At 37.6% G+C, this 11,178-nt stretch overlaps 1 protein-coding gene across 3 annotated transcripts; it reads right to left on the minus strand.

The window, feature by feature from the left end:
- On the minus strand, window positions 1–9,658 carry LOC107845421 (telomere length regulation protein TEL2 homolog; the record flags this gene model as incomplete). Of its 3 annotated transcripts, XM_016689718.2 has the most annotated exon segments (16): window positions 1–329; window positions 415–713; window positions 1,433–1,631; window positions 1,948–2,708; window positions 2,954–3,450; window positions 3,548–3,646; window positions 3,783–3,997; window positions 4,132–4,408; window positions 4,747–4,904; window positions 5,054–5,236; window positions 5,945–6,116; window positions 6,649–6,751; window positions 6,837–6,865; window positions 7,046–7,297; window positions 9,183–9,314; window positions 9,564–9,630. In XM_016689718.2, coding segments are annotated over 13 exon segments (3,024 nt in total). In that variant the 5' UTR covers window positions 7,206–7,297; window positions 9,183–9,314; window positions 9,564–9,630.
- Between the last annotated feature and the right edge of the window lie 1,520 nt (window positions 9,659–11,178).

Raw genomic sequence — 11,178 nt, forward strand, 5'->3', positions numbered from 1 at the left:
TTTAATTCATCCACAATGATCTTTGTATTAGCTGCGCGCGCTATCCAGGATCATATCGGCAAGCTACCTGACAGGATCTTCGGATCTCCAGAACTGTATCCATTCGCAAAGACTTGCATTCCCTTCGAAGGATTATAATGTGTTGTGTACATCATGGAAATTGCAGGATCCGTGTATGGGAAAAGGAAGCCATACCCTTGAAACACATTTAAACTCGAGGCTGTACTGAAATCTATGCGATGAAGAACCTTCATTGCAGAGAGTATGGGGATGGTAGAGTGTACGCAGACCTCAGCATCTCAAAAGACTAAGCATTGCAAAGGTTTATGCTGCATTTGATATAAGAAATTACAAGTTAATTTAGAAAGAAAACGAAAAAAAATGTGTCTATCCTTTTGATTTCAAGAAGTCTACCTTGTTGAACCAAACAATCCGCGATGCATCAGACCGGCTTGAGCAGGGGCCTAGCACTTGCATAGCAATGGCATACAGCAATAAAAAGACATAGATAGTACGGGAGAATACGTATGTCGATAATATCTCTACGAGGCACTTAGGAAGCCACCACTTGAACTGGGGATTTTGATAATCCCTTTCAATACATTTGATGGTAGACTGTTCTTATTCGATCCGTGTAAGCTTTCTTGTGATTCAAGTGCCCGAGAAGCCTGTAGAGCCATCTCGGCATGGAGTTGGAGGCAAGTCATCGCCAGCTGCAAAACCCAGCAGAGTTTATAAACTGTTCATAAGGAACGATTGATGGTTACAAGAACTACGCGTCGGATATATTAGTTGCAGGCTTGCAGCATATACCAATGACATTAACCAAAAAGAAGATTCATCCGATCGAGCGAAGTGTAATCATTAACAAGTAACCTGAAAACAGTATGAGATAATTTCTCGCGCCTGACACACAATAAGACCCAATGCAAAGCAAATAGGTTGAATCCTTGGCTAACAACTCATGAAGTTAAAATAAACAAATTTTGAGTTAACAATTAGATTTTGGCCTTACTTTTCCTTTGCTTGTATTTTATCAAGGGGAGAGTTGGAGCGACGGTAAAGTTGTCTCCATGTGAATGACTCTATAGACTACAGATCGAGTTATGGAATCAGACACTGATACTTGTGTCAAAGGTAAGACTGCCTACATAACCTCCCCAAGGATGCGGCCTTCCCCAACCCTGCGTGACCGCGGGTTGCTTTTTGTATAAAGCACCCAGTCAAGTCCCGTCTGTTTATGAGCACCTTCAGAGAAAATTTTAAATAGAAACTTGCCTTTGAACACTTTAGTCTCTATCTGACTTGAATATGCACATAACTGAAAACGCGAGGAAGGTTCTAGTGGAGTCTACGATATAATCAGCTAACAATCTACAGAGAAACACACAGAACAAAAGTAACAGAGGGGCATTTAGCTCGTTTGACTTACTGTGTAGCATTCCCTATCGGTGTCAGATTCAGAAATATTAAGTGCCCAGCTGCGAACCCACTCAAGTCCTCTAGAAATTTCAGAATTCTCCTCAACCAAGGCAGCTGCCACAGAGGAGGGATGAAGAGAAATCAGTATGCATGAGGCAGTAAACAGGACAGATCTCCTAACATAAGCTTCCTTGTGATGAGATATCTCCCTGCCAGTATAGAAAGGGAAATCTTAAGTGAGCATCTAAATGTAAACAGAAACAGTGACAACGACTGGAATTCCCACCGACAAACTAGTGCATTGTCCAATTCTAAGTAACCATTACGTATGGAGACAGGTCATTTCTACTCAGTTAGAAGAAGATGACATTATCTCCTCTTCGTTTTATTTTTGGATAACGGACAGTTTATTTTAGGATTTAAAAAGAAGATAAAGACATTTTTTCGCCAGTAACAACCCATCTTCTATTCCAAGACATTTGTAAGAAGGTATTATTCTCTGACATCATATATTAGAGTTACTACCTTGATCTTAACAATTCCAAAAGAGGAGATGCCAAAACAGATGCCTCTGGATGCATGGCCGAACACTTCATACAAACACCAAGCATGTAGATGAACTTCCCCAAAACAATGAAGTCCCTACCAAGCAAATCTACCCCCTGCCTTTTCTTATCAAATTCTGCCATGGATGGAAGCATAAAAGCAGCTGCATACTGGGGAAACTTATTCTGGGACCATTCAAGCTGGTTTACCGGTTTAGCTGAATGAAGGCTCCAACGGCGTGTCTTTCCTATCTTGATCTGACTTGATTTAGAAGGAAGCTCTCTCTCATAAGAATGAGACCAATTAAAAGGAGTCCCTGGTGTTGAAATTTCCTTCCAAGGACCGGCTCCAGGAGGACCAATAGGTTTTGGCATGAACCATGCTTCATCACCCATGGATGATACAAGAGCTTTGCGTTGTCTAACTCGTGAAATCCGTGTGTTTGCAAGCTCCTGGGCAGCTTCCGTCATTACATCAAGTATCAATAACCGCTGGCTGACATCTAAATTTGGTGAATAAAGTAATTTATTCAGTGCACTGAGAGATTCATGAGGACACGTGACAATCAAAGCAACAATCGCTTTTTGTCTCTTCTCTTCAGCAGACTCTTCCTCCCCTTCGATAGTTGACTCAGAGCAGCGAACTTGTACAAGACCTCTGGCTAGATCAGAAGCTACAAACTTGAGCTCATCAGGTGAAGCTCTAACAAGCTTCTCAGCAACATCAATAGCCTTATCAACCTGCAAAGAGGAAAGACGTTAAAAATGGCACATGAGAGAACTTTTTTCATCTACTTCAGTGATAACCTCAGAGCATATGTATTACTAATAGTTAGCAGACCAATTCTCGTTCTACTATACAAGGTGGTACAGGTCATTTCATAGCAACAAAAGGGGATTAAAGCTTGTTTATTTCTTAGAAGGATGACAAAGTTAACACTCTTCACAGATCGTCTTATATATGGATATAAGAACTTTGAACTCACACCATCAGGATCATCAGATTTCCTTAGTGCTCCAATCACATCCACTAACTGTGAGAAATTTCTTTTCAGATCTGCATCATCATCTTTCAAGTCATACGGCTGCAAAGACGAGTCATTTGAGGACTCGGAAGTTTCACTTGCATTATCCTCATTATTTAGGGATGCTGCATCAATGATCTCATCAGGATCAACAGATTCAAATCCAAATGGTTTCTTCTTTTTACTCTTCACGTTATCATGTGTGCTGGACGCAGATATAGTGTTTAATACCACCTTTGCAGCTACTTTCGTTGAAGAACCCTTATCTCCATCTATGTTTGTGGGCCTATCCAATGATCTTTTTTCTGGGGTTAATAAACCAAAGTCCCAGTCAATAGCTTCCTCACGGCAACTATCATCAAGGTAGAGAGGATTTTGGGGGTCAATTACTTTGGAAAATGCTAATGCAACACAGCTAGCCATTTTTCGAATCAAATGGTCAGCACTTTCCAACCTACCTGTTAGCAACCACAAAAGATATGAGAAGAATTAAATCAACTAGTTAACAGTCATCGAGAAAGATATAGTTGAACAGCAGTAAGAGCGAAATTTTACAGCTCACTCCTTCAAGAATACAGTGCATTGCATCCTTGGTTGCATCTAAATCTTCTTTACACATCTTCTCTAAGCAAAGGCCTATGGCAGCAGTTATATCTGGATCTTACGTTAAGGAACCATAAATATGTTGAGTAAAACCTAAAGAAAGTACTTATCTTACAACTTATCTCAACCAAAGAAAAAAAAAAGCGTAGATGCAAAATTTACGGCTACACGAAAAGAAAAAGAATACAGGCTTGCTGCTCAATTGAAGTTGATTGCAAAAACTCCCGTTTGGACCAAGCGGTCACAAGACGCTGAAGAGTCTCTGAGAGTATACGGAGGTTACAGGCTTTTACTGATGAGGAATTTTCAGGGGAACATTGAAAAACAGCAAAGTGAAGTATCCATCTCAAGCAATTACTTGGGAATACTTTCCACAGCAAAAATTTCTCAAGAAACATGGACCTGAAAGAGAAAAATGATGAAAAGACGCCTCAAAATAAAAACAGGATGTTGTATCCCAGATTAACAATCTTTTCAAGACACTCGGAAAAGGAATCCAAGTTATATCATAATAATGCATAGTGAATATTAACAACCTAATTGAGGCTTGTTTCTGGTAAACCTGATGAAACAGTATCCACAAAATCCAGTGAGCTTCAATATCTCCTGTATTTCGAGCTGCTAATTGTTTGAGTAGCTCTTCGGTCATTCTTTCTAAGGAGTAAGAGTCATTGATTGACTCCATCATCTTCAACCAAAATAGCAAACCAGGAGTGGATTGAAATGCTTCACCAATAGGGATATCCGAATTTTGCAGTAAGAAGCTCTGTACGCGTTTATGTATTTCAGGAACCACTACACTTAACAGCACATCTGCAATTACAGAAATTGATTCCACTTTATAAACTGAAATATCAAATTATTGGTACAAATAAAAACTTACTCCCCATGTCCCAAATTATACGATGCAATTCGACACTTGACAGGGTACAAAGTTAAAGAAACAAAGAAAGACTTTTGAATCTTGTGGTCTAGAACAAGCCACATATATTTTTATGGCTATAGATCATCTCATTAAGAGTAACATAGGAAGTTTTAAGTTAAACAGGTATCATTCCTCTTGGGACAAACTAAAAAGGAAAGTGCATCACATAAATTGGACAAAGGGAGTAAGATTCCATGAACAATTTGCTTGTGTTAATCAAATGTACCTGCTGATCCTCGCCGACTAATGCGAGCAAATGCTGCACCCATTAACAGCATGACACCACCTAATTTGTTTTTATCATCGTGATCTCCTCCATCTAAAAGCTTGTCCCATTCATGTGCTCCAGCAAGAAGTTGAGCGGTGATATGCCGGAAGAACACACTGAAATTCACCGGTTAAGAGTGGAACAAGACCAAGAGGCAAAAAGGAATAAAGAACAAAGAGAAGGAAACTACAGTATGTATTCAGCCATGAAGCTTCAATCTAGTTAGAGGAAACTTTATCCCAAAAAAATAAATTAAAAAGGATACTGTGATGATAATGCTTTAGGGGTTCCTGCTTGTGCTTTATCAGGTATAGACGTAAGGAGTTGGACCACCTGGGATATAATCTGCTTGATCTCTTCATGGGGAAGATCTTCCTCACAGTAAGTGGACAATTCTCGAGCAATCTGGGTAGCTCCCATATTGTCAAGCAAACAAAGCACAAGCAATCTGCAGTCAGAGTTCAATAGGTGAGAAGTTAAGCCATTACTTTGTGAGCATATCTCAGAAGGTAGTGTTGCACCATTCAAACAAGTCTGCAGTCTTGTCTGAATTAGAATCAGTGATCAACATAATACTCAAACATTGCACCACAATGAGCCAGAATAGCACCTCCAATAAAACAAATGGAAAAATACACTTAGGCAGAACAAAGCAATGTGCTAACAACTATCAGTAAAACCACTCACATCATATATCTTGTATAGCACCAATTTCATCTTAAGACTATAATTAAATAAACATGACTTTTATCTGGACTAGTTCTGCAATTATAACTGCCTACATATTTTAACAGTCGTGCACGGCACATTTCTAGAGTGGTTTTATGCATGAGCCGAGGATCCATCGGAAACAGCTTCTCTATCTTACACAAGGTAGGGGTAAGGTTTGCATACACTCCACCCTCCCCAAACCCCACTTGTGGGTCATATAGGGTAAGTTGTTGTTGGTTTTATCTTTCATAGTCTGACTTAGTGAAATATAACGCAATGAAACAAAGCCAATGACAAAACTACTTCATGGCCATGTATATGACAGCATGGAATAGTTAAGACTGCATTCTCACTTTGCCAGAACTTACCACACAGAGAGACAACACGTATACTAAATAAGAATGCTATGAACTGCATATACACAAAGTGGAAGATGCTTTGCTACCTTTCAGCATTTGAGTGGACGGAACGTGTGTCGCTATCACTACTACCTCTCCATTGTAGACAAGGAACTAATTTTTGAACAACCTTAATGGCTTGGCCTCTCAAAAAGAACACATCATAGACGTGCATCCTCGCAGAAATGGGGAGACATGCCAGCCAATCATAAGCCACATCTGTAAAGAAACAAGAAAAAGTTAAGACTGTCATTAAAAGAAACCAACCAAGACATTAAGATGATAATTCTAGACATGATCTATGTCTAATGGAGCATATCAATCTACGCAAAGACATCATTGCAACAGTTATTATTTTAAAAATGTGTCTATGTAAAGACAAATTAACAGTGCAAAGAGCACACTGAATACAACAATCGCAATGAGCAACATGCATCAGAGGAAGTGAAAGTTCCATTCACAATTACTTCCTAAAACCAATAACGAGCTATATGAATCAAAGGTATGGAAGTCGCACCGCACAGTTACTTCTGAAAACCAATTAAAAGAAATATAAAAAAACAGTTTGAAAAACTTCCTGTGGGTTTTAATTTTGTTTTGATCCCATGCAAACACACATACACACACAAGAATAAAGCTGTAACTACAGTGCAAATCATGTCAAAAATCGACGGATCTTATCATAACTTTTTTTTTTTTTGAAAAAAGAGATCTTGTCACTTGACTAAATGACCAGGATTATCAACTTTACCATATAACAAAATCTTGGCCAATGTTGCGAATGCGGGGCCCTTGTAGAAAATCTTCCACCATTCATCTCTCTCGTGTGTATCCGGGAGTCTCGCACTTGTTAACTATAGTAAAAAACAATTGAATATTACAAGAAAAGAAAACCCAGTAAACATAACTGTATAGTCCAAGATAAAATTAGCTATGTACCTGTTCCCCGTACTGCTCGTTAACACTACCTATAAATTGATAAAAATTAGAAAAAAGATTGTTTATTTTCACAAAATGGGAGGAAATAGAGAACAGAGAAGTTGATGTAGCAGCAAAAACAATTGTGTTAAGTTTAGTACTCTATTAGTAAGACACAAATTGAGACTTTAATTAATCATAAAAGTTAATATTTAACTTTGAGAGCGCACCTTCGAGGGAGTGGGAGTCAAGGGGGAAAAGACGGAGGGCGAGGGAATGAAGAGCACAGATGACTTGATCAACGTGTTTGGCATCTTTGATTGAGGCAATGACCTGACCCACCTTCTCTAGCACCTCTTTCTTTCTCCTTGATTCTGCTTCCTTCTCCATAGACCCCACAGGTGTTTGTCTTTCTTTTTGTTGGTTTTTCAGTAGGAATCAAATAATTGGAAGTTTAGCCTCTGACTTTCGGAATGGATTAACTGGATTAACAAGGACAACAAGCATAATAAGAAGCTTAATGTGTTTGAATTCTATCTGTAACGAAAACTACTTAATAAGAGTGGCAATGCATTGCTATAGAATAAAAAAGTCAGAAGAACCAAATGATACGAATTCAAGTTCAACACAGTTGCTTTTAATATCTAGTATACAGAGGAATTCCAAACCAAACATAACTTTTATAAGAGGCAATTCTACAACCAAGATTGAAGGACGTAAACGCCTCTATCACTATCAGTAGATACCAAGTAGAAAATAGAACTCTAGGTTCCCTAAACAACAAGAAAGGAGCATACAGTAACACAAAGAAATAAAATTAAATGAACATTCCACATATATGCAGCAAACCATGCTATCAAACACCAAAGACGGATGTGGAATATGGCTATTGGGTTCATCTGAACCAAGTACCTTCAATGCGAAACATAAATTTATGTATAAAAATCCATGAGAATAATTATTAATCTTTGACTTTAAATACACAATGAGTTCAATGCTAAGAACCTTAAAGGTTGAACCCATAAAATTTAAATTTCGGATCTTGTCTCTAATCAACACCAGTACTTTGCACTTGGGATTTAAAATATCATTGTATTGTTGTGGAATACTGTGAGTTGCTAATAAAAACAATAACAACATACCCATATAGTTCCACCAGTGGAGTTTAGTGAGGGTAGGATGTATGCATACCTTACTTCTACCTTTGCAGGGTAGAGAGGTTGTTTCAATAGGCCCTCGACTCAAAATAGCAGGAAAGTAAGAAAGAAAACGAGACAACAAAATAACAATGTGTAAAACAAGTGTAGCAACTGATATTATTACGCACTGGAGAAAAAGAAACTACACAATACCCAAATCATACTACTAAAAGTACGACAACACGAGATTAGCTACTATCCTTCGACACTGAAACTCAACCTCAATGCCTTCCTATCTATGGTCTTGTTCTTAAGTCAGCTGAAGTTGTGTCATGTCCTGTCTAATCAACCCCCACCCTGCGTACCTCTCCCTCTCCCTCTCTTAACTCCTACTATAATCTATCTTTCACGGCGCATCACTGCCGCACCCTCTCATCTCTTCTTCACATGTCTGAACCATCCCAACCTCACTTCTCTCATCTTGTTTTCCACGGATGTCACTCCTATCTTGTCTCGTATAACTTCGTTCGCAATCACTTACCAATGATTGTGAGTTTCTAATGACATTTTAAACTGAAAGTAGACATAGGACCAAAAAAGAAGCTTACTTTGTACTGTATGGACCTTCAATAAGTATTCCTGTACTCCATTACAACATCAATTATTTTTGTTGGGGTTGGCAGTAGGAATCACTCGAATTATTCAAATTCAACAACAATTGATGTCGCCTAGTGGTCAATGAAGTCGTCCGCTGGGAACCTAAGGTCTCGGGTTCAAATCCCCAAAAAAGGGCAGCCCGATGCACCAAACCTCTCGCTATGTGCGGAGGAGCTCCACCACAAGGGTGTATTGTACCCAGCCTTACCTTGCATTTATGCAAGAGGCTGTTTCAACGGCTTCACATGGCAACAACTTTACCAGTTACTCCAAGGCTCCCCTTTGTTACTTGTACTTCTAAAGGACAGTTTGATGCACTAAAACTCCCACTATGTGCAGGGTCATAGAAAGGGTCCCACCACAATAGGGTATTGTACGCGCAGCCTTACCTTGCATTTCTGTCAGAGGCTGTTTCCAAGACTTGAACCCATGACCTCCCGCTCACATGACAACAGCTTCACCAATTACTCCAAGGTTCCCCTCGGACCTGAGGTCTCAGGTTCAAATCCCTAAAAAACGACAGTCCACGAGGAAGAGACCCACCACAAGGGTGTATTATACGCAGCCTTACCTTGCATTTTCTACCAGAGACTGTTTCCAAGACTTGAACCCATGACCTCCTGATCACACGACAGCAACTTCACCAATTACTCCAAGGCTCTCCTTGGACCTGACATCTCAAGTTCAACTCCCAGCTTGATACCTGTTTGTGGTGGGAGGTGGCATATATCACATGGAATTAATCATAAGCTAGCGCGGACAACACAACTAGTCGAGGTGCACAAAAACTAGTCCGAAACCTAGGTGCCCCAAACACAATAATAGGAAGAACCATAGAGCAACATGAACGAATAATAATAATAATAATAATTAATAACTGAAGCAAATCATACTATTAACGTAAGGGATTTAATATAATAATTGTATTCATTATAATTACGCAAGAAATCACCTGAAACTGCTCATTGATGAAAGGGTACAAAGTCTTGGAAGCTCGCAATTTTCCAGATTCTTATAGTTCTGTTCATGTGGAACTTTGATTATAAAGGTGGCTATATGTTAAATAGTACTACTTTGCAATTTGGTCTATTTTCTCAATAATGGTTAGGGGTGTGCAAAAATCGAACCGATCGATAAATTGAATCGATAAAAATATTATTGGATTAACGATTTTTTATTGGTTTTATAAGAAAAATTATTGGGCAAACGGTTCGATTTCGGTTTTAGCTTATTGGGTTATCGGTTTAACCGATAACCCAATAAGGATGTACTAAATTACTGTTTTACCCCAATTTATGTTATATATATAAATAATTATATTACTCCCTCCGTCTCATTTTATGTATCGTCATTTGACCGGACACGGAGTTTAAGAAAAAGGAAAGACTTGGTAAAGTTTACCAAATTATCCTTTATTAAAAAAATGTGTTAATATCTTTTTTTTAATTAAGTGGGATCAATAAGGATAAAAGGGTAATTGTGTCTTTAAAAAATTGTCTAATAAGGAAAGGCGACACTTATTTTGGGACGGACTAAAAAGGAAATGATGATACATAATTTGGGACGGAGGGAGTACTTATTTATAATATTTTATATATATATATATATTATACACTACTTATTTACGATTCAGTGATTGACAAAGTATTAACCTATTCAGGACAACAAAGGTACAATACAAAGCACGTGTATTGCCGTATTAGAAAGCTTGACACGTTCAATAGCTCCCAACAACTAGGATTTAGTTGTTTTTTTAACTAACATTCAGTTCAAGTTTAAAGTTTCTTGTTAACGAAAATGCATTGTGTAGAATTTGACGGCAACTAAGATTCTATATTTTTATATTAGTTGTTACTATTTCTATTTTATGAGTATTTTCTTATTGGTTAAATCGAAAATCGAACCGCGAAGGATCAAAAACTAATAAAAAATATTTTATTAGTTGGTTATTGATTTTGCATATTTAAAAATCGAAAATCGATAAACCGAACTAATAACGCATAAAATCGAATCGAATCGATCAATGCACACCCTTAATAATGTTACTTCAAACTGGCTATTTCTGCACTTGTCCTGTTGAAAATTTCGATGGAACTTTCATAGATAGCCTATTTTGGGACCCTATTCATTTAGGTTAAAATTGAAGTTATATAATTTTTTATAAGTTTTAAAATTAAGATAAATAAATTAAAATGAAGGGAGTATAATAATTATGAGATAGAAGAAGAAAAATTGGAAGAATAACAAATTTATATCAAATTTAAAATGCTAAGTAGACGCTAATTATGTATCTTCTGAATGTATTGAGAGCTAATTATGTATCTCGACAGATTTAAAATCAAAAAACGTATCGAGAGCGAATTATGTATTTCAATAGAGAAAAACTGTATTTTCGTTGTATGTATTATGTATCTCGACAAACCTAAAATCGAAAAAATGTATTAGGTATACCGATACATTTATTTTTTTTATTTTTGGTCAATCGAGATACATAATTAGCTCATGATACATCCTACGGAGAAACATAATTAGTTGAAATTTTTATAATCAATATATATACATAAAAG

This window comes from Capsicum annuum, chromosome 10 (genome assembly GCF_002878395.1).
Source record: "Capsicum annuum cultivar UCD-10X-F1 chromosome 10, UCD10Xv1.1, whole genome shotgun sequence".
Taxonomy (NCBI): domain Eukaryota; kingdom Viridiplantae; phylum Streptophyta; class Magnoliopsida; order Solanales; family Solanaceae; genus Capsicum; species Capsicum annuum.